This window comes from Zeus faber, assembly GCF_960531495.2.
Source record: "Zeus faber genome assembly, chromosome: 1".
Classification (NCBI taxonomy): Eukaryota; Metazoa; Chordata; class Actinopteri; order Zeiformes; family Zeidae; genus Zeus; species Zeus faber.
Window position 1 is genome coordinate 59,201,238 of NC_137193.1, and position 24,815 is coordinate 59,226,052.

General features: G+C 44.5%; 1 protein-coding gene across 1 annotated transcript in view; it reads right to left on the reverse strand.

Moving 5' to 3' along the window:
- nek7 (NIMA-related kinase 7) overlaps positions 1 to 24,815 on the reverse strand; it is a gene marked incomplete at its 3' end in the record, with an annotated part of 83,167 nt that overhangs the window by 16,648 nt on the left and 41,704 nt on the right. Inside the window, exons 4-7 of the mRNA XM_080012963.1 lie at positions 20,546 to 20,608; positions 16,080 to 16,190; positions 10,896 to 11,004; positions 9,496 to 9,603 (exon numbers count right to left, since the gene is read on the reverse strand). Of these exons, the coding sequence (XP_079869089.1) occupies positions 9,496 to 9,603; positions 10,896 to 11,004; positions 16,080 to 16,190; positions 20,546 to 20,608 (391 nt within the window). The remainder of the gene's footprint in view (positions 1 to 9,495; positions 9,604 to 10,895; positions 11,005 to 16,079; positions 16,191 to 20,545; positions 20,609 to 24,815) is intronic.

Sequence of the window (24,815 nt, forward strand, 5' to 3'; positions counted from 1 at the left end):
GTGCCGTGGCAGCTCATTCAACCACTGGATCATCTCTCACCCAGGTGTAAAAACGGGTGCTACAGCTGCTCCTCTGTGCCCGCGGCCATCGCACTGTGCACTAATGGTGAGACAAAGCTACAAACGGTAAAACATGGATGGTACACACATCTTCAACCCGGCAGCACAGAGCTACTGTATACAATCAATGCAGTTTCAAGGTCCAATCAAGGTCCAAGTCCAATTGGTGGGTGTTTTTTCTTGGGGGGGGGGGGGGGGCAATTTTTGTCCTTAAATTTTGCCAATTTAACGACCTGGAAAGCTCAATTCAAAGCGTATGAGCATAGGAACTGGTATTCCGCGTTGCCGCTTTAAAGTCAATAAAAGTCGGTGCTTTTATCCTTGTCTGGAGAAATCCACAAAAAGAAGAAATAAATCACCATAAACACTGTTTCCAGTTCATTGTCAAACGGTCTCTCTCTCTCTCTCTCGGAGGAACAACGTGGCAGTGCAGAGCGCACTCAGACACACCTGTTACCGGGGGGCGTCGTCCCGGGGGATCCTCCTCTGGGGAACAGAGACCCAGACTGGGATGCCTCCTTTCTACGGGATAATTACATGATTTGATCCTTTTATTTTGCTCAAACAAAATAAATAATGCCAAATGAAGCGATTGTTTTAACCGAACCTCCGTGCTGCGGCTGGTTAGAGCCGGTGCTCCGTCCCGGGGCCACGTTTGGAAAGACGGCAAATGACTTACATTACATGCTTCGGCTGCTGGTTGCGTCAAACCAAAATAATCCTGAACAGAGGATTTTGTATTCTTTTTCACAACAGGCTTCTTCCATGATTGCGTTTGCTAATTCTTGGAACACGCTGCCCGATCGGTGCTTCCGGAGATGGCGGAATACCATGATGTCACAGCAAAGGTGTTATATAAAATGAAGGTGGATATAAAATGACATCACTTCATCATTTTATCCCTTGAGATATCTGTGTGAAGTTTTGTCATTATTACTGCATTAATTCTTGAGTTATGGCCAAAAACGTGTTTTGTGAGGTCAGTGACCTAAGCCTTTGAGCACCGAATTCTAACCACTTCATCCTTTACTCCAAGTGGATGTTTGTGCCAAATTTGAAGAATGTTGCCAATGTTAATAATAATGGGAAGATGTGTATATGTGTAATGTTATGCAGCTGGTGAACGCAATGGTACCCTAGCAGGCTAGCTAATGCTAGCTAATGCTAACAATAAACTAGTGGCGTCAGTGCTACTGCTTATATCCCCCCTCGTTTAGCAGCACTTAACCATGAGATACACCAGCACCCCTTTCCCACTGGGCCAAAAACCAGTAACACCCGCTAACATCTGTCATTTGTCATCATTGGAAAAGTTAAAACCAGGGTTTCAGTCCTGGTTCAAATGACCCTGCAATAGACACAGGGTTTTAATCGGCTCCACCTGCGATTGCCTCTGATGTAACACGACACCCGGGTAGACACGCTAATTAAACGGCACGATGCGACGTGCGTTGATGTTCCAGAAATTGGCGCCTAAATAGACAGGAATATCCCTGTACTATTCCATCATTTCATATCCCATTTAGAATCCAAAATCAAATTTTTTCCCCGCCTGGGGGGCCGTGAAATGTTTTGACTGTGGGGAATGCGCCAATGGGAGCACAGCGGAAAACCCCCGCGCTCCCCGCCGGGCTCCGAGCCACTTCAGCACCGCCCCAAGCCGGTCTCCGAACCAAAGAATCGTCTCCCGGCAGCCAAAGGACCGGTGCACAGTGGCAGCATGCTGCATCTACTGGAATGTTGGGTCGTTCACGAATGATTAGATTCTTTTGAACGGCTCAAAATATTTTTTCCCCAAGTTTTACAGTTTTATTTTGTTGTTTGTTTAAGTTGCTGTCTCCGCTGCTGTTTTGTTCCCAATCACACTGAAACCATGACACTCCCCTTTTCTGGGGTGTTTGTGATGTCGAACGTGACACAACAGAAAAAAAAGAGGAAAAAAAAGAACGCCATTTCTCCTTTTGGTGTGAAAACGGTCTATGTCAGCAGAGAAGTGACTCTCGATGACACTAGTGTCCGTGCACCCAGCTTTGTTTACATCAATGCACAGTCCCCCACCTCTAGTCTTACTGGAGTTATCAGCTGGCGCTGGAGTTATTAGCTCCATGGCGCTATTGGTAACGCCGCTGTTGAGCAATGTTTCCGTGAAGATCATGATGTTGCAGTCCATAATCTTTTTGTGAGTGGTGACCTGCAGCGGCAGCTCAACCATTTTGTTTTACATTGCAGAGGAAAATTTGGGGTAGATAGTCAATATTGCAAGATCTGATGTCCAGAAGTTCCTGTCAGCTATACAATGTGTATGCAAGACCGTTCCAAGTGAATGAACCTAAAAGAAGTAGGCAGATAACTACTCATTTGCAGAATCTGGAGAGAGAAAATTTGATTTCTCCGATAAGGATATAAACTCAAAATGAGCGAAGGTCATTTGGAATCGGACAAAAAACAATATCCGTAACAGATAGACGTTTCTTCCGATCAGTCGGCCCACCCCTAGTACGTTTGTACAGTGGGGGAAATAATTATTTGATCCCTCAGTGATTTTGTAAGTTTGCCCCCTGACAAAGAAATGAACGGTCTATAATTTTAGTAGTAATTTTTGGTAGGTTTATTATAACAGTGAGGGACAGAATATCGAAAAGAAAATCCAGAAAAATCACATAGAAAAAAAAGATATAAATTATTTTGCATTTCATTGAGTGAAATAAGTATTTGATCCCCTACCAACCATAAAGAATTCTGGCTTCCACAGATTAGTCCTCTCGCTTTAAGAAAGTACTCCTAATCTCAACTCGTGACCTGTATAAAAGACACCTGTCCGCAGAATCAATCAATCAGACTCCAACCTCTCCATCATGGGCAAGACCAAAGAGCTGTCTAAGGACATCAGGGACAAGATTGTAGACCTGCACAAGGCCGGAATGGGCTACAAGACCATTGGCAAGAAGCTGGGTGAGAAGGAGACAACTGTTGACGCGATTATTTGAAAATGGAAGAAACACAAAATGACCGTCATTCTCCCTCGGTCTGGGGCTCCACGCAAGATCTCACCTCGTGGGGTATTAATGATCATGAGAAAAGTGAGGGATCAGCCCAGAACTACACAGGGGGAGCTTGTTAATGATCTCAAGGCAGCTGGGACCACAGTCACCAAGAAAAGCATTGGTAACACACTACGCTGTAATAGATTAAAATCCTGCAGCGCCCGTAAGGTCCCCCTACTCAAGGAGGGACATGTACAGGCCCGTCTGAAGTTTGCCAATGGACACCTGAATGATTCAGAGAATGCTTGGAGAAGGTGATGTGGTCAGATGAGACCAAAATCGAGCTCTTTGGTATCAATGCGACTCACCATGTCTGGAGGAAGAGGAATTCTGACTACGACCCCAAGAACACCATCCCCACCCTCAAGCATGGAGGTGGAAGCATTATGCTTTGGGGGGGTGTTTCTCTGCTAAGGGGACAGGTCGACTTCACCACATCGAGGGAAAGATGGATGGGGCCATGTACCGTGAAATCCTGGGTGACAACCTCCTTGGAGGAGTGTGTGTGTGTGTGTGTGTGTTTTATGACAATCCACTTTTGAGGTCCCAATCTGAAGAAACTAAAATTGGGGGACAGAGTGGAAGTGCAGAAGCCAAGATAGGTATCAGGGGCTTAGGAGGGAAAGTGAATTTGCGGAAGAAGTGCCAGTTATAAATAAACAAACCAAAAAAACCACACACACACACACACACACACACACACACACACACACACACACACACACACACACACACACACACACACACACACACACACACACACACACACACACACACACACACACACACACTACCGGGTCGAAAGGAATTACTCAAACGATTCAAAAAATGTAATTAATTAAACAATTATGGAGAGGGCTGTTAGAGTTAGAGAAAATTAAAGTTAAAACTCTTTTCTTTTATTATTATTATTTTTCTGCAGATTTAATTGGGACTGAGAAAACAGGTTTCGAGATTAAATGTGTGGTCTTATACCATCCTAAAAATAGTTCATCTGCACAGGTGGAGAGAGAGTGGATGTGTGGGGGGGGGCAGAAAGAATGAGAGAAAGAAGGGTGAAAGAGAGAGAAACAGAGATGGAAACATTTTGGTTTTAATTGGTCATCAGGTTAGCGGGTGCGTGCGAGAGAGAGAGAGAGAGTGCGAGGAGAGAGAGTGAGTGTGAGGGAGAGAGCGAGAGAGTGCGAGAGTGAGAGTGCGAGAGAGAGAGTGCGAGAGAGAGAGAGAGAGAGAGAGAGAGCGAGAGAGTGCAGGAGAGAGTGCGAGGGAGTGTTAGAGAGAGAGTGCGAGAGAGGTGGGATCTCCTGGTACGGCCTGAACAAGCTCCCATAACATCCATTATTAGTTGATTAAAAAAAGAATCAGTCTCTCTTATGTTAATAGTTGTATTGAAAAAAGGGCTGAGTGGTGCTGGGCTTGCGCTCCTTCCGCATGCTAAATTAGGGGCACATTACTTATTCAAGCAAATGAATTGAAAGTCATGTTGGGATTGATTTCCATTACTGGGAACGGCTGTGACAACAGAGTTCCTGGTAGAGGGAGGAAGCGGTGTTGTCTCAAGAAAACCCTGCTGGTTCAAACCACGGACATTATCGAGGAGGCATTAATGAGGCCCAAACACTGCCGTCTAAACCGGGACACGCTGAAGCAAGGCTGCTGACTCGGAGGAATCACCCCACTGCTTGTACGCTCAAACAAAAATGTTTGGGGACCAAGCCGCCAGCGCGGTCTGGAATGGGTGAATACCGATTGAGGCTCTGTACTCAAAATTTGAGCCCGACCGTTGGACCATGTGACCTTCAGGCCCGGGCGAAGGGCTCCTATTGGATCATCTAGCGTTTCCTAAACTTTGGATTCAAACAAGCATGAGCAAAGATTACAATTCAGATTTTTTCTAATATTTTGACGACGTTAATTTAGAGATATATCTCTTCTTTTTTTCATTTTCAAAAATGTCAATTGATTCAATAAATAAGTCATATTTGAATTCTGCTTTCCTTAAACCAGGGGTCTCAAACTATGACATGGCGGACACTGGCCAGCTGTCCCATATTTTTTTTTTTTTGCTGCCCCCCCCATTATTTTCATCATGCATTATGGAATTGCCAAATAATACTTCTGCTAAAAAGACACAATCATATATTTCTATATATAATCTATATATTGTGATACCAAATTTTATTCCGGTTTATTTTCTGAAAACATTAAGTAAAACGATGTGAATTAAAGAAACATTTCCAGGCCGGGTTCAAAAATTACAAACATGTAGCAGGTAGCATTAAAATGTCTCGTGGGCTGAATGTGGGCCCGGAGGCTTGTGGTTTGAAACATTTGGTTTACTCAGAGGTGCGAAGGAAGTTCTACGCAGGTATGCAGGGTAGACTGTCCTCTATAAGTATATTCACCATCCCAACTAGTGCTACAGCCGTGCCTTTTATGGGTGGAGAGGCTTGGTCAGGGCAAGCCGCTAAGAGCAAGGATGGCAGAATGAACAACAGAACATCTCTTTATTGTCGTTGTACAAGTAGGATACAACAAAATGTGTCCTCTGCATTTGACCCATCCTATACCTAGTAGCAGTGGGCAGCTGCAGTACAGCGCCCGGGGACCAACTCCAGCTCTTTTGCCAGTGCCTTGCTCAGGGGCACTGACAGGGGTATTAACCCCAACATAGATGTTTTTTTTTGCGGTGTGAGGAAACCCACACAAACACTGGGAGAACATGCAAACTCCACACAGAAAGGACCTGGGACGGCCAGGATTCGGACCCAGGACCTTCTTGCTGTGAGGCAACAGTGCTAACCACCGAGCCCCCACATAGACTCTCTCCACATAACCCTCTTTTCCCTTTATTTTCCAGTCGGCGTAGTTCTCTCTCCGCGCTGTCATGACCATTAATTTTCACGACCGTTTACATGCACGCTGACCGAGCTCGAACGCTGCTGGCAAGTACAGCCAAACTTGTTAACAGAGAGGTTTGTTGAAGCCCTTCTGGCGCGCGCACACACACACACACACACACACACACACACACACACACACACACACACACACACACACACACACACACACACACACACACACACACACACACACACACACACACACACACACACACACACACACACGTCTAGACGATGTGATTAGAACCAGCGACCAATCTGTCAACAACCTGCTTCTCTCTTAACTCTTGGCCCTCGCCTCATCTCCACTCTCGCTTGGAGGAGTCTGCTCAGAATCAATCTATGTAATGATTTATTAACCCCCGCCTCTCTTTTTCTTGTCTTTCTTTCTTCCGGGTTTGGGCTCCTGGTTGGCAGCCGCTGGGCTTGGGCTCCTAGATCCCCGATGACTACGTCAGCTCCATTGCGGCTACTTTGGATTCATCTCCTGATCTCCAGTGCACTACCTGTGTCACCGAAATAGGCTGCACCTATTCTGGATGCTGGGGTGTGTTTGGTTCACTCCATTAAGTTTACAAATAATTGTGCCAGTGTGTGTGTGTGTGCATGTGCATGTAAATATGTCTGTGACATGGAGAGAGCGCACAGGTGGGTCTGTGTCTGTTTCAGTTAGTGTATGAGCCTATATGTGTGTGTGTGTGTGTGTGTGTGTGTGTGTGTACGCCCCCCCGACACCTATCTGCCTCATACGCCATGCACATGCAAAAGCACATGCCCAGAATGTGTGTGACTGGAAGAACGAGATAAAGGGTTTGTGGTTAAGGCTGAGCTGCAGAGGTGGAGGAAAAAAAAAGAAAGGATTTAAAAGGAGGCAAGATGAGGACAACACAGAAAGAGGGAAAAACAAAAGGTGACAAAGACAGATGTCAAGAGGAGAGAGAGAGAGAGCTGTGGGATCTCCTGGTACAGTATGAACAAGCTCCCATAACATCCATTACTAGTTGATAAAAAATGATCAGCCTTTCTTATGCTAATAAGTCTCTGTTGTCGATTTTAACCCGCCATTACAGTATCTGACATTTTACTGCACAGAACTGTGTGGACCCCACGTTACACACAATCATTTGGAGCACGTATAATATCACTTTCCCAAAAAAAAATGTAATATTTACCAATACACATTCCAATTTAGGACACATCATGATGGGAGGACGACAAATAGAGCCCATCCCAATACCTACACTGCCTTGTTAAGACAGTGCAGGGTCAATAATCTACAATTTCCTAATCACATGGGAATTTACAGTCTAAAGTATTTTATCATCCCAAGAACACACAACGTCCTACCTGTAAATAAAAGGTACTTATTAAACCTTGTGTCCCTGCCAGATCATCAGGGAACGAGTCATTTCGACAGATTTGTTTAATCATCAAAAGTTCCTTTGTTCCAGGTGACCCTGCAGCCAGATGAACTGGAGTTCCCCTGTACACCTAAAGAGGGCGCTGTGCACTCAACATTTTAATGAGCACGTTCACAGACACCTTCACCTCTGCTGCTTTCCAGGCTTCTGCTGATCTGGTCACATGATTCACACCTTCCCCAGCCTGGCCTTCTGATGTGCCGGGGCCAGGAATAGCTCTGCGTAAGCGTAATAAAGTCTGTCATAGAGAATGACAGACGTTTAATTCATTCATGTGCTCCATTGTTCTATTTATTTCCCTCATCAAGTAATGGGGAAGTTTATGTTGGACGTAGCGCTTTGCAGTTTTACAAGTTGCTTCAACCATGCTGCACTTCATTGTGCTTTGGGGGAAAAAAAATTTAAATAAAATAAAACAACAACTGCTGTTTTGCTGACCTTGGCCACGACTTTCCCCAGCGCATTTTTTTAAGCTGCACTAAAAGATCACAAATGAACAATTTCAGTAGAATGGCAGAAGGCGTTTATAACGACAATCGCTTAGACCGAAATACAGCGATCTGTCAACAGATCAGAGTCTTGGGGAGGCAAAATTTTCCAGCCCGCTGAATAAACTGACCAAATAAATACGCTGCTCCGACACGGAATCGGGGGAGACTTTTACAATAAGGTGCAGGGATAAAGGCCCGCGGGAACAGGCCGTTAACAAACTGTAAAGATGTGGGCCTGTGTTTTTAAACGCTAGGGCAGCGAGCTGGGTGTGTTAAACCCTGGGTTTTCTGCGAAGCCAAGGTGGGGTTTTGTTTTCTGTGCGTGACGGTCATGAGTGACACTCATGGCAGAAGAAGGCTTCTTGTGGTTATTTAAGGAGTATCCAAACAAGAACGCACGGCCTCTCCATATCCCTATTTACTGTTGACAACTGTCACTTTGCTGTAGAGTAAGATGCAGTGTTGTACAGCCGAAGTCACACACACTCACACTCTTCCATTATCTGGTAATTGTTGGTTTTTGACCAGGGAAATCTGTTGAAGTCCCACATATTTAAATCTCTCCGGTCATAATGTCCTGTGAAAATAAATCCCTCTAAGTACAATTTGAATTAGTGCAGGGTGGATCATTTAAATAAAAATAATTCCGGGGATCTGTTAATTTCCACGTTCTGCAAGCTGCAACAGAAAGCCAATCACTTTGGACGATCTAAAGCTCACGGTTCACCTCTGACCAATCACGTCTGTCGATATAGAACTAAGCCCGCCCCCTCCCTCGGGGACAGGTGACGCTTGTAAACACAGTAGAAACAGAGCTGCAGCATCTACAACTCTGAGGAAAAACAGAAAGATGATGTATCTCTGGGACACATACATCCATAGTTTAGGTTTTTTTTTTGGATATATAAGTTCAACCCAAAGCAGACGGTAAAAATTAATTGTGTAAAATATGTCAACAGGACGTCCTGGCGAAGACAGACAACACCACAAACTTTATTATTTATTTAGACCTACTTGCCAGATATTTTGTTTGTGATTTGATAAAAAACTTTTTTTACTGAAATGTTAAACAAGGCAGCTGCAATTGTTACTTACTGTTCAGAAATGGAAATAATTTGATTTCAAGTAGTAATATTCGTTATTTATTTTTAAAATGGCATTAACCACGGGACTGATTAATAAAAAATATTAAACATCTACATGCCTTGATGATGTCATATTTCATATCGCCTGCTTATCAATTGTTTTTAAGCTCAATAAACACAGATAATAGGACACGTTTACCAGCACCCATCTTTTCTAATGGAAACTCACACGCACACGCACACCAGCCGACTCTGGCCAGAAACTATCTGCCTGGGGTCAGAGGTCAAGGCAACAGGAAGTGGCTAACTGGCCAATGAAGGAGCAGCTCCAGCCCCGCAGCGCTACAACATGACGCACGGTTAATGGGCTCAGCATAGCTAATGAAACACATCCAGCTCCGGGTGATTAATAGAGGCCTCTGCACGAGTGCACAGCCAAACGCCTGAATGTGGAGTGTGCGTGTGTCTATTTTGTGACTGCTGCGCTTTACCTAGTGAGTGAGCGGCGGTGGTTTTGGAGCTGAAGAATCGCCCCAGTCCCAAGTCTCCTAGTTTCACCACACCCGTGGCTGTGATGAACACATTGGCTGGCTTTATGTCTGGGAGGAGGAGGAGGGGGGGGGGGGGAGGGGGGGTTGATAGCAGTGGAGAGAGAGAATCAAAGGACTCAGCAATATAATAGATTCAGCAATATTTGTTAATGTAATAACGCACACCTAAAGTAAGCTGTTTGGAAGATGGCGTATTTCAAGTCTAGAGTGAAGGAGAAGGTCACCATTTTTGGACTCAATCATGAACCACAATAACAGAATTATTTGTGACTCCAGAATATGATTCCAACACATAAGCCCATTATAAAAAAAAAGTTCATATTAAGCTCATATTTATTCTTCGATGATTTTTCCAGATATTGTGTTCTTATGATATTTAGAATACCTACCAAAGTTTGATGCAAAAGTGATCAGTGATAAGTAAACATAATACGCAACGTTTTTCCAGTTTAGCTCTGTTCATACTACACGTTACTCAAGCAGGTATGAGAGGGGGGGGGTGTAGGTCGTTCTCTTTCTGCCTTTCCCTCTAAAGTGATGTTAATGTGACCTGCAACAGCATTTGAAATTTATTACTCCCGTATAATTGTAAGTAGCTTTTGAATGGCCACTCTCAGCTAAGTGGCCATTAAAGCGGCGAGCTCAGGGTTCATTAGTGTCTCCGTGACCTAATCAGAGTCAGCCCAAACGGAACTGCATCACCTGCGCCCGGCCGCGGCAGCCCGTGCACATAATTCCAGGCATCGATGTGACTGGAGCCTTATTGGAAGCATGTGTGGCCGTAAACACTGTGCGCTCTGGCCTGTGCGCTGTTTGACGATGGCTCACGTCCCCCAAAGTTCACCTTGAAGTGACAACTCTGTGCACTATTTGTTTCCTTCTGTTAATTGCCATCGGAGGTCTTATAGGTTATCAGGGGAAGGGGTCGAGGGGAAGATTGGGCAATTAAAGCATATTGTGAACATGGTGGAAGCAGGAGTGATACGTAATGCAGTGGGGAAGTTGTCAAAGTAAAAGATCAAAGTTTTCAAGAGGGCGGGATTTGAAATGTTGAATGAAATACATAACGTTTCAGAACCGTTGATCTGGTAAAACGTGAGTCACAGAACTTTATTTTCTGATGTAATTATTCATGAGGTTTGAGCAGTTTCTTGCCTTCTCATTACAGAGGCCGATGAGGGCAAAGCTGCAGAGATGATATCTATCCGAAATTAATAGCACAGCATTTAAGACCAATAGTGCGATACACTAATCATTATTGTATAAACCCATAAGTGTGAACAGCGACAGATCTAAGTAGGTAACCCAAACTTAAATTTCCGTTGTGTGTGTGTACGTACCTCTGTGCATGACTCTCCGGGAGTGCATGTGTTCCAGTGCACTGCAGAGCTGCACAAAGTACTTCCACACCGTTTTCTCTGGAATCAGCCTCCTCTGCTTCTTAAAGTGCTGCCACACACACACACACACACACACACTAACATAAAGATACCTGGAAAGAGATGCTGAGTAAAAAAATAAAAATAAAATAAAAAAAGCAAAGCAGTAATTGGGGAAATATATCACATGGCAGCAACAAATAGTTTTATCAGTGTGTGTGTGTGTGTGTGCGCGCACAAGAGTATGAGTGTGTGTGTGTGTGTGTGTGTGTGTGTGTGTGTGTGTGTGTGTGTGTGTGTGTGTGTGTGTGTGTGTGTGTACAGCATCCATCCCCTGCCCAGCACCAAAGCGCCATGACTCCATTTTTAATCGAACCCAGACCGCTATTCTCTCATTCTCTTCCTGGACTAACCAAGCCCTCGTCTCGTTTTCACTGTTCCCTACAATGGAAAGCACATGCATTCTCCCGAGCAGGGGGAAAGAAATTTGTGGTTCCTTCCAAAACTCTCCCATCTGGCACACAACTCTTTTTTTTTTTTTTTTTTTTTGCAAGGTAAAGATTTCAATGGCACAGCGGTTCCAGTTGGAGTTCTGTATTTTTTTTTTCTTTTGTTCATTTTTGTTTTGGAGGGCTGAGTGAATTGTTCTGGATCATGGAGGCTGCGGTGCCCTCGGCGAGGAGACGCGGCGATGACAGAGTCTTGAGTTAGACGTAAAGGCGGATCGATTCACCATGACGACAACGCTGGTGAATGAGGAAAATACCGCGCAGATATTACAGTGGGAAGCGAGGGTTTTCCTGGCACGTTCCGGTGACTCGGTATAGGACTGAGGAGGGAGCCAGGCTTTGAGACGGGGGGAGTCCTGAAGCTCCTCATCCTTTCTGCCTCCTTCCTTTTCGCTCTTTCCTGTATCTTCAGTATATGACCGCAATGACCACAACTACAACTAGTTTCCAAAAAGCTGTATATTAACAACGAGTGGCGATAGCCTAAAAGCATTGTAAAGTTTGACGTCACTTAAACACTTTCAGTGAATATTTTTACATAATCTTGAAATAAAGTTTCATATCCACTGGGGGGGGGGGGGGGGGGGGGGGGGGGTCCACCTTTATTCTTATGGCGAATATTTAATGTGTGTTGATTTAATACCCGAGATAGTTAATGTTAATGTGAAAAGGAGCTTCCAAGCGACCAAGCTAATGTGACCGTTTGTGTGCTTTATCAGTTAAGAATATTAAGTGTATAAAGTTATGGGTTTCAGTGGTTTCCTTGAAATTGCGTTACGAAAAACTCCCCTCACCAGAATTCAAGAATTAATGTGTTGTTCTAAAACGAGCATCCTTGGGATGATTGTTACTTAAATATAATTTGAGAATCAATAGGTAGAATTGTTGTCTGCATGTTTGCCTAATTTGAGAATCAATAAAAGGGAAAAAAGTTTGTCCGGACAGAAAACAAACAACCAAGGCTTCCCAGAGATTCACACCAAATCTGAAATATAAAGTGCAGGGTTTCAGAGTTCATAAGAGAAAGAGGATCTCAACATGACCTTTTTTTTTTCCTTTACAGTAAAGTGTTGTGTGCCAAATGCTGTAGTACATCCACATGTCGACATTTTAAGAAATTATAATAGTTATTTAAATTAAAAAAAAAAAATACCAATTTTAAAATAACCTAACTGAATAGAAAATAATCACTAATCTCTGGTCTTAACACCATTCCACATTTAGGGCGTAGGAATACAACAAATATTTAGTAAGAGGAACCTGATCACGTGTGAAAGGTAAAACAGAAAAACAACGTAGAATTATCTGATGGCCGCATTGAGCTCCCGCGTGCACTCACCTCTGTCTCAAAGTAATTTTGGGCTTAAACATTATGTTTGATGTCTCTCACGGGAACAAAACTTTTCAACTGGTACCAACGAAGAAAGCTATTCTGAGAAAAGAACAAGTTGTGATGAAACTGTAGTGAAAGTGGATCGCTTAAGCAGGATTGAAAAAGAGTGACAAAACAGAAAGGAGTGATTATTATTCAGAGGCTCCCGTGTGTTTGTGCGACACAGCAGTGGCTGGTGCCTTTGTCGGCTCTTTGTCGTGTGGAATAAGACGAGGACTGGTTTGTGTCCAGTGAGGTCAGGGCTCAGGAAGGCGACATGAAGCAGAAGGGCTGGAAAGACACTTCTGCTACCACGACAGAGAGAAAGAAAAAGAGAGAGAGGGAGGGAGGGAGTAGGAAGGAGTCAAAAAAGGAAAAAAAAAATAGAGGCAGAAAGTAAAAAAGAAGCGAGGGTAGTAAGAGAAAGTGAATGAATGAGACTGATAGATGCCAAGTGGAATACGGAAAAGAAAAGGTGGAAAAGTGAGCAAGGGGGGGGAGAGAGAGAGAGAGAGAGAGAGAGAGAGAGAGAGAGAGAGAGAGAGAGAGAGAGAGAGAGACCTTGGCCCACATCCAAACAAAGCCTCAGTAAGGAGCCATTCTTCCCTTGCCCTCCCATTTCCATATCAGAGGACTGTTTGATGTCAATGGAGGAGCACATAGACACCCACCACCAGCAGCACCAACCTCTCCTCCATCCCTTTAACAGCAAACACTGCACATGCAATATTCTGTAAGTGCATGCAAATCAAGGACCATTTGATTTCATTTGAATTCTGAGATGGTCAGAAGGAGAAGGGGGTGGGGGAGGGGAGAGGGCTGAGAAGAGAAGAGCAGTGACTGGGGTGGAGGACGAGAAATCAAAAAGAATAAAAAATGTTAAATTCATGCATGCACAGGGGGGGGCTGTTTTACATATGGCGCTCTGTAAGGGTGTGTTTACTTCGCAGCGTGGCCCAAGGAGGAGTGCTGAGCTCTAGCACGTACCTCTGGACTGCCACTGATTAATTATAAAAACAAATCATTTAGAATGGTGCAGGAGATGAATGGCACCCTGCTGAAAGACGTGTGTGTGTGTGTGTGTGTGTGTGTGTGTGTGTGTGTGTGTGTCAGCAGCCATAAGGAGCTGACAGAGCCTGAATCCTCCAAGCATCCTCCACAGCTCAGCTGAATGGATGCATGTGACATTCTGTGGTTTGTTATTATGCCTCTTATTTCTGCTATGTTAGGCTTCTGCGATGTGCGAGTGTGTGTGTGTGTGTCTGTGTGTGTCTGTGTATGTGCGCGCACGTTAAGAGTGCCATGTTCAATCTCTCGTTCTGCTAATCCTTGCCTCTCCTAATTTGCTGTGTTGAACTGTGCGGACGAGGAGCTGCTGAGTATGACTGGAAACGTGTTGTCTAGCAGAGCTAATACAGCGCAGTACCATCATTTATGCATGGGAGAGGCACACACACACACACACACACACACACACACACACACACACACACACACACACACACACACACACACACACACACACACACACACACACACACACACACACACACCTAATTTGCTATACTGGCAGGTCGAGAATAACCACTCTCCTTGTCTAACTGGGAGAGATGTATGGTGTGGGGATCTGGATGGGGCGGGGGCTGCTTGGTGCAAAACACAAAAAAATCCAAAGAACTTAACACAAATAATTTTTGTTCGTAATGAAATCGGTGTCATTTCCATGCAGCACCTTGCAGCCCTTGCCCAAGACGCTGATGCCAAGAATTTGACTGCGTAGTCCCAATTATGTTTTTTCTTTCGTCAAATTATATCAGCCAAGAAGTCAATTTCATGCATAACCATAAATCCAAAATACAAGCAGGTTCCCATCGAACTCGAGTGCAAAGTCATGAAAACTAGAACTGAGAAATTGGTCACAGAGGGACAGTGGTGGGTATTGTACTTTACAGAGTGGGAACCACACCGCTGTGTGACTGACCACCAGCTGCGACTTATGGGAAAAGCTGCATAAACACATGAGGGAATCAGGGCACGTGAAGTGGTGAACAGTAGCGCAGCCACGGTGACAGCACAGTGAAATATGAGACTTGTCAAAAGAGGGAAGCGGCAAAAGTCATGTGTGGAAGCACTTTGCCTTAAAGGCAGATGATCAAGGGATGATGGTAGATCCTCGGAAACCAGGCGGCGAACGCTGCCATTGAGCATCACAAATGGGACGAGAAACACATTGCACCGAGCCAAACACTTGAAAGACTGAAATCCCGATTTATTTACAGTTCAAGCGGGCGTCTTTGAGTATCGATTTAAGTTAGTGTCTTTGATTATTGATTCAATTTTGTGATAAATGATCATCTCACGTTGTAGAATATTGTCAGCTTCTTATTTTATTTATTATTTGTTTGAGATAGATGGCATTTCTGCTTAGCCAACTATGTTCCATACAGCACCGTCCAAGTGCTCAATTAGTTAACTATTTTACCATAACCACAGCTAGCGGAAACACTTTTTGGCAACACTTTTAGTTGATTAATGGTGGCTTAAGTTCTCAGAAATTATATCCACATTATAAAGCTACTGTGGGTGGTAACATTTGCTTTCAATTACTACATATAAGCACAATATTATTGAGTAATTGATAAAAGAATAAATGCTCATACATGCTCATAAATATCTCATGCAAAGTTATTAGATGGATGTTGTACATTTACATTGTATCCCCCCCATGGTATTGAATTAGATATTGAGAATTGTGGAATTCCCATGCCTATTCCTCAGCACAACAGATATTTTAAAAAATGTAAACAAAATCAATAATTCAAAGCAAAAAAACAAAAAAAACAACACCCACATCTTGCACGAACGTATACCGCCCACATACATATAACGTACCAACTTTGGGATTTGTCAAGCTCCCCTGACCTTTACAGCTTAGTTTTGTGTATAGACACAGAGAGGCCTTTTAAACAAGCCATTTGTGTCACTGAATTGACTTTAATTTAATGTGGATGACTTAGTCTGACTTATGTGTCACCACAGCCAAAAACGTTAACAGCCAAACAAGAGCGCTGACCCCCACTAACGACTTCCTGGCTCCCTCGCTGCTGGTGCTGCCGTTGTTTGCGTTCAGTAGTCAATGTGTACTCTTCTCTTTTTTTTAGGTACAGTTGATTGTTTTTAGTGGATGAGCCCAGTCTAGATGTGAATATAGTGAATGTAGTGAGTGGAAGGGAAGCAACTGGGTGGTTCTTCTTGGTCCCTTACCTTGATCATGCGTGAGAGGTCACCTGCGTCCGCCAGCTCCAGTACAATGTTGAGCTCGTTCTCCTCGATAAAGGACGCGTGGTACTTGATCACGTTTGGGTGGTTTAATTGCTGCAAGGAATGAAAGAACAACAGGGGTGGGGTAAGAAAAAGGAATCGCTCAGTCATCATGGGATCAGAAGTTGTTTTTTTTTTTACACACAAAAATATAAACGTTAAAGAAAGGGAGTATAAAGAGAGGAAAAGGAGGGACATGGAACGGAAACTGTCAAAATTCACTGGAGACCTTACAACTACAGATTGAACAAAACGGCAAAAGATGACCCGCATTTCCCTTACGGTTCATTTCTTTCCCTGCCTCGATTTGAATTTCGCAAGAGGCATTTTCAATTAAGGACCTTTTATCAACACAGCCCTGTGCCTTCCAGGAAAAATAAAAACAACCACTTTGCGAGCAGCGGATGACACCAAATGCATTTTATTTTATTTTTTCCACAGGCTAAACCCAATTAAAAAAAAAAAAAAAAAAGACAACAGCACAAAAAAAGAAAAGAAAAAGAAACAAAAAAACACCCATCCAAATCCATGTTTGGAAGTGCGAGTTCGGTCCTAATGAGACGGTTTTGTTCACGAGTGTGACAAAGCTGGGTGACATGCCACAACCGCTTCTGTCCGTGCACACACACGCACACGCACACGCACACGGCTGGCAGACAGAAAAACAAGCGTCCCTGGCTCATCTCGGGATAGAATATCTTCCCGTTGGTTGGTCAATAAGGCAGGAACAACATTCCATGTGGTAAACAAAAAGCTTCTTTCCATCCAGAGAGGGGAGGAGGGGGAGGAGGAAGGAGAAGGAGGCGGCGGAGGGATGGGGGCGGGGACAAATGACACAGTGACACGAAAACACAACAGACACTGACGGGGAGATGGGGAGAGGGGTGAGGAGGTAAACGCAAGAAGGAAGCAGTGCGGAGTAGCGGTGCGGCAAGAGTATGAAAGAAGGAAGTATGAAAGAGAGGGAGAGAGTCGGGGGGGGGGGGGGTGGAGGTAGAGGTGATAGTGGTTGGGGGGTGGGGGCAGCGCAACGGGTCGTGATGCGAGCAGACGGAGTGGGACTCGGGCGGGCGACGTGATGCGTCCTCCGCTCCTCGCTGCTCCCCGCGTCCTCCCTCCGCCATGATTAAAGAAATGTTCATGCTCGGAGTGACGCCGGGAGTCGAGGAAAGTGTACAGCGCTGTATCCGTACGCTACGCTACACTCCATCTTCAACACACACACACACACACACACACACACACACACACACACACACACACACACACACACACACACACACACACACACACACACACACACACACACACACACACACACACACACAATTCTCCTCTTCCCTTCGTCATGTCTCCATCCATCCCTCCCCTCCAGAGCAGATGTATTTTTGGCTCAGGGTGGCAGTTTCATGTGGCACCGCACGCTACAGCAGAGCCAGAGCGATGACAAGCCTCTCTCCATCCCTCTCCTCTCACCCCCTCTCCTCTACCCCCTCCCCCCTCCCTCCAGCACTGGAACCCCAGGGCTGGCGTTCAGACAGATGACAGGATATGTTTCAACGCAGATGTTTATGTAAATGGCAGTTGTAAAAAAATAAAATAAAAAAAATCATCAATTGTGTGTCCATCTGTCAGCATCTATTCCGTTGCCATTATTTTGATTAATTGTTGTGATTTGTAGTTAATGGATGGAGGCTCTCACATGGCATGTATATTTACATAATCATAGGAAGCTTTATATCACGGATTCAAACAAACATTTCCATCGCACAATGTACTGGTTACGAATGTAACCCAAAAGACAGAGTATGCCGCAGCGGTTCCATCAGGGGTTGGATTTAAAAAATGCAGCATCTTGCAGCTGCCGAGCGAAAATAAAACGATATCTCTCTCCCGTTGTTATTTGGGTTCGGCTCAAGTCGCTTAACCCGGGGAAATAAATGAATGTTGCATGGCAGGTGCGTGGCAAGTCACAGAGAAAAAGTCTCTTGGATTGTACGTTTAATTACCATGATTTGCTTTCACATTCTCATACATCGTTTAACATGATGATATTTTAAAACTCGACAAATCAATAGCTAACAAATAGTATATCGTAGGTCTCAAAACACCCTCTAAACAAGTCATTTAGACGTGCGCTGAAAATGCGAGGAACCAAACTGAGCGTAGTATGTGTATCGGGGTGGATACAGGTTCTGTCTAGTCAGTAAAACACTGGGAGAATCTCATCAGCTACTGAGCACTGACACACATGATAAATATAAACACACACACACACACACACACACACACACACACACACACACACACACACACACACACACACACACACACACACACACACACACACACACACACACACTTACTGCCTTTCGACACTGATTAGAGCGACTGATTAGCGTTGGGAATACAACACCGAGTGGATAGTAATCACAGACCAGAGAGACGGAGAGCGAGGGAGCTGTGGGATTTCAGGAACAGTGCAAACCAGCATATTAGCGTGGATCAGCCCGTTTCTGTGCCAGAATTACACTACGCTTGGATTTGGGAGGGGGCACGAAAAGCATGACAGTGTGTGTGTGTGTGTGTGTGTGTGTGTGTGTGTGTGTGTGTGTGTGTGTGTGTGTGTGGAGGGGGGGGTTCAAGCGGAAATCATGTCAGAACTGTGGAGCACAGATGAATGAGCAGACAGGGACATAGACAGACACAGACAAACAAATAGGCCAACTGTGGTAGAAGGGCCGTGAGTGACTGTGTGCGGATATGTGTATCATAAAAAGAGAGCTAGGGAAACGGAGGGAGAGCGTTTGTGTGTGTGTGTGTCATTCCAGTCGGTCCATGCCAGCGTGGCTCATTATTCTGATTTGGCTGTATCTCCTGTTGTCCTGTCTAGTGGCCGACAGAGAGGCAGAAGGATCGTCTCTCTCGCACACTCAGCCCTGTTTATTATCAGGCCCCACACACACACACACACACACACACACACACACACACACACACACACACACACACACACACACACACACACACACACACACACACACACACACACACACACACACACACACACACACACACACACAGCTGAGAGACGCTGCTGGGAGGAAGAGCAACAGGGCAGAGGAAAACACAGCATCAGACAGACAGAGACCCGTAGCACAGAGGTGGGAAAAACGCACCCCATCTTCGGATGAAACAGGGGGAAGGAGCTTTCGGACAGATCTGGGGCTGGGCGATATTGACTAAATCAAATATCATAATATATCTTGACGATTAGCTTGAGTGTGATAAATCGCAGATATTTCGAAGCTGGTTATTGGCGCTTTCATAAGACATTTACTCACAAAAATATATGACAAAAGCAGTAAGAGCAATTTATAAGAGGGGACTGATTAATAGAATGTAGCACGTTATATATTAAAAAAAAAAAAAAGCTCTTGGTTACTGGAATTCACTCTTAATTTGCTAATACAATTACATTTATCAAAAACTTTGGTGTTGTGGTAACAACCTTTGGCCTACTTCTGCAATGTTGTGATTTATGATTGTTCAATTCATCAACATATTCTCACTCTTTAGGGTCTCCTCAAACCAAATTGACGCAATCTGCCACCTCTGCCCCCAGAATACAACCCCACAGTCGGAATATTATGGTCTGCCATGGACCCGAAGGGCCCCAGGAGCTTTATTGAAGAGCTGGAGTGGCAAGAGCTAATTGGTGGAGGTGTGTGTGTGTGCGCGTGTTTTTTTTGTTGTTGTATTCCCCCCCCCTCATGTGCGTGTACATGCGCAAGCAAAATGCCTCAAGCTGAGCTCATGTGCAGGGAAAAGCGAAACACACAAACGCGGCAATTTTACACATCTCAGATCTCACAGACAAGGGGAGTTATTGAAACTGTCATTAGTTTGTTCATTAGCGGCTCATTGCAGCAAAACTGACACATGTTTAAACGTAGTTTGAAAAATAAAATTGCTTCGTTTGGGGGGGGGGGGGTAAAGAGGGAGGAGGGGGAGAGATAAAACATCAAAAGCCACATGAGGGAAGCTGCCCCCCATCCCCCGATCAACAAAAAAATTAAAAAAAAAACAAAGATTTAAAATAAAACAATATTTTTGGCATTACAAAAAGAGTCAATGTGAGCCTGGAGGGATGGTCCACTGGAGTGCGCGCACACACACACACACACACACACACACACACACACACACACACACACACACACACACACACACACACACACACACACACACACACACACACACACACACACACACACACACACACACACACAAAGCGGGTGGGTGCAGATCAATTGTTTTCCTGTGGTGGAGGGTCTGAGCTGGAGAGCATGGCACATGACGCCCCCCCCCCCCCCCCCCCGCCCGCCGCCCCCCCCCCAGTTCTGTACCTTAAGGAGATCTATCTCTTTGATGCAATCTTGCCGAGCCTTGGCATCCATCAGGTCGAATATCTATCAGAGATCAAAAGAGAGAGAGAGAGAGAGAGAGAGAGAGAGAGAGAGAGAGAATGAGAGCGAGAGCGAGAATATTCAAGGCATGGAGTGATTGAGAGATATAGGAAAAAGGGGGGCACTAAGCAGAGAAAACAGAAAACATGGCTGCTGTTATCTAAAGGGTAGTGTCAGAATCGCTGGATGGAGGATTTGAGTGACACACGTGCATGCTGAAAAAAAAAAAAAAGAAAAATCTCACTCACTCACACTCACACACTCACACACACACACACACACACACACACACACACACACACACACACACACACACCACAAAAAGTTAGGGATATTAGGCTTTCGGGTGAAATTAATGGAAAATGTAAAAAGTTCACGCTACAGTGATATTATATCATGAAAGTAGGGCATTTAAGTAGAATCATGCAATGGTGATTTCCTCATCTCAAACAATTTATTGACACAAAAGCCAACAACAGCGGTGGGTATACCACAACAAAAAATGTCAACGTCTCAACTTGTCATGTGGCCTTGAGCATCAATTACAGCTTGATAACGACGTCTCATGCTGTTCACAAGTCGACTTATTGTCTGCTGAGGCATGGCACCCCACTCTTCTTGAAGGGCGGCCCTCAGGTCATTGAGGTTCTGGGGTACAGAGTTACGAGCCTCTACACGGCGACTCAGCTGATCCCATAGGTTTTCAATGGGATTCAGGTCTGGAGAAAGTGCAGGCCACTCCATTTGAGGTGCCCCAGTCTCCAGCAGCCGTTCCCTAATGATGCGACCTCGATGAGCTGGAGCATTGTCGTCCATGAAGATGAAATGAGGCCTGTGTTGTTGATGCAGGGGCACAATGACTGGATGAATGATGTTATTCAGGTAGTATGGGCTTGTCACTGTACCATTCACAAAGTGTAGGGCAGTTCTGTATTGACTAGACACACCTGCCCACACTGTAACACCACCACCACCAAAGGCTCGTCTGGTGACAACAGTGGCTGATACATAGCGCTCTCCTTGACGTCTCCAACATCGTTGGCGGCCATCATTTCTGCTCAACGTGAATCGACTTTCATCAGAGAACAGCACTGAGGCCACCGGTCCCTCGTCCAGCGTAAATGCTCCCTGGCCCGTGCAAGATGATGATGGCTGTGCCTGGTGGTGTGGTCAGGTAACCTTGCAGGTCGTCTAGCACGCAGACCACGCTGATGTCAATGGTTTTGAATGGTCTGACGTGACACTTGGGTGCCTCTCACCTCCCTTAAATGTGCCTGGAGTTGAGTGGCATCATCATCCGGTTCCGCAGGGCGCTGTTCACAATGAAGTGCTCATCAGTGTGGGATGTGGCCAAAGAACATCCACTTCTATGCCTTTCTGTGACTCTTCCAGTCTCTGTATCTCTGTGCAACCTGCTCATGACCCTCTGTGACACTCCAAGCTCAGTGGCCACTTCCCTCTGAGAACATCCTGTTTGAAGCCTCACAATGGCGAGGTACTGTTGATCAGTTGTTAGGTGTCGTCTTGGTCTCATGATGTCAACATGTGAACAGCATGATGAAGAGGACTGTTTAAATACCAATTCTAATTGAACCAGGAAATGTATTGGTTGGTTCATGGATCAAACACCTGTTGTGAATTTTGCCGTTCAGCTGTTAGAGAACAGCAAGTTGTGCAAAAAGTACTGAAACATTGAACAGTTGGACATGTGCATTCAAAAGTTTAGAGAAGGTCAAATTAAGTTCACCTGTAAAGGTTATAGTGCATTTTAGGTTCATCCTGAAATTTCACCCGAAAGCCGAATATCCCTAACTTTTTGTGAGTAGTGTGTATATATAAAAATAAATAAAAAGAGACACACACACACGGCCTGAATCAAACAGACAATGCAATAACACAATTTTCCTCATTGCCAAGGCAGCTATTAAAAAAAAAAAAAAAAAAAGGGGGGGGGGGGGGGTGTTGTACACAATCTAAATCAGTGATACTCAACCCGTGGCTCGCGAGCCGTATGCGGCTCTTTTATGACTAGCTCTATTTCAGTGTTATTTAACATCAAAAAAAAAATTACCATTAACAATGGGCACAAATTAAGCATGGAGATTACACATGGAGGGAAACAGGTCCCCATCTAGAGCAGATCTAAGTTCTAGAGCAGGGGTGGGCAATGAATTTTTACAAGGGGCCACATGAGAAACCCGAGCTGTGTTGGAGGGCTGAACCAACACAATTTGAACTTAATTCTGCTCAATATTCATTTTCGCCCATTGTAAAAAGCAGTAAATTATATATTTTGATAAGCTGCTACTGGTAATCAGAAGAATAAGGATATTCTGTAAATATTTATATAAATATATGAAATTGTGGTGTAGGTCAAATTGAAAAATACTCCTATAGAAAGTAATAAACAGTAAAAACAGAAACAATCATTACCAGTGTTTCATTTTATTTTTAACATGTTAATCTTCACAAATACTGAAAACGTTGCTTATCAAGATAAGCAATTAGTCAACCTGATACAAAAAGCAATAAGTGATTTTAATGTTTTTCAGTACATTTTACTTGTTCAGTGGGAAAAATCTAGTCTTTTTGGGCTTAAACAAGGGCATTGAAATCGGTCTGAATGTCTGAGGTGGATATGCGAAGGACAGCTGAAAGGTGACCATCAGTGATAGAGGATCTGTATCTGGATTTGTTGAATTTCATCACTGAGAATGTCTGTTCACATACGTAGGTAGATCCAAAGAGGACTAGAATCTTCTGAGCATCTCTACTCATGTGTGGAAAGGTCTCTTTGAGGAAAGAGTAAAAATCAAGCAGTGAGACTGATCTAAAGTGCTCTGCCAGAAATGTCTCAGACTGCAGGTCATTGAGTTCCATCTGAACATCACTGGGTGCATTATCCACACTGCGGGTGAAGGGAGGAGAAACCAGGCGCATTTCACTCTCAACTGTTTTAAAGTCTTGAAATCACCTTGAAAACTCACCATGCAGTGGTTCTAACATGGATGAGTACCTGTGGAGGTGATCAGCTGATGGTGTAGCTTCCTTCAGTGTTGGCAAGCGGGTGAGAATGTTGTCCTCCATTTGGAGAGAAGAAGAGAAGCTGCAACTTTCTCATGAAAGCCTTCACTGCGCTATCCATTTCATGCACAAAAAGGCCCTTGCATTGCAGCTTGACATTTAGTTCATTCATTTGTGCAGTCACATCTACAGCAAAACCAAGGTCTGCCATCCAGTCTGCATCTGAAAGCTATGGGATGGCATTTCCATTCTTTACCCAGAACTCGTGAATCTCTTCTCTCAGGTCCTAGACTCTTTTCAGCACTCTGCCCAGGCTGAGCCACCTGATAGCTGTTTGGTAGCTTATGTCATGATGTTCAGTCTCATTTTCCTCCAAAAGTGCAAGAAACTGTCTGTGATTCAATGCTCTTGCCCTGATGAAGTTAACTATTTTAGTTACAATATCAACAACATGGTTTGTCCTGATGTATGATACAATGCAAAAATGTCAATATCTGCTCAGGGTTCCTTTCTGTCACGTTATCCTGCATTCTCTTCAAAAGTCCAACATTTTTCCCCGTCGGATTTGGACAACCATCCATAGTCACACCTGTCAGCTTGTCCCATTTCAGTCCCAACTTCTCCAAACATGCATTTACCTCCGTGAACAAATCAGTCCCAGTTGTTGTCCCTTTCATTGACTACATGGCAGCCAGATTACGCCGTAAGTCTGTACTTATCCCACGTAAGAAGAGGAGTAGCTGGGCAGTGTCACGTACATCGCAGCTCTCGTCCAAAAACAGGGAAAAATAGTCAAAGTTGACCGCTCTGTTCTTCAGCTGAAGCTCCAGATTGCCCGCAATGTCCTCAACCCTCCTCGTTACGGTGCGCCGGGAGAGGGGCACATTCTCAAATGCTCCCTTTTTCTCCAGGCATATTAGTGCTGCAGGGTCCAACAAACACTCCTTTATAAACTCTTTGTCAGAAAATGGTTTACTTTTTCTAGCGATTTTGTGGGATACGACATAACTTGTCTTGACAGCTGCATCTCTGGATGTGCAAAGTTTAGTAAAAAGTCCTTGTTGGTTTTGCAGCTTAGCTAGCAAAGCATCTGACTCCCTTGTGTGCTCTTGATCAGACAAGTTCTTGTATTTCTCCTCGTGTTTGGTCACGTAGTGGCGATTCAAACTGTAATCCTCAAACACAG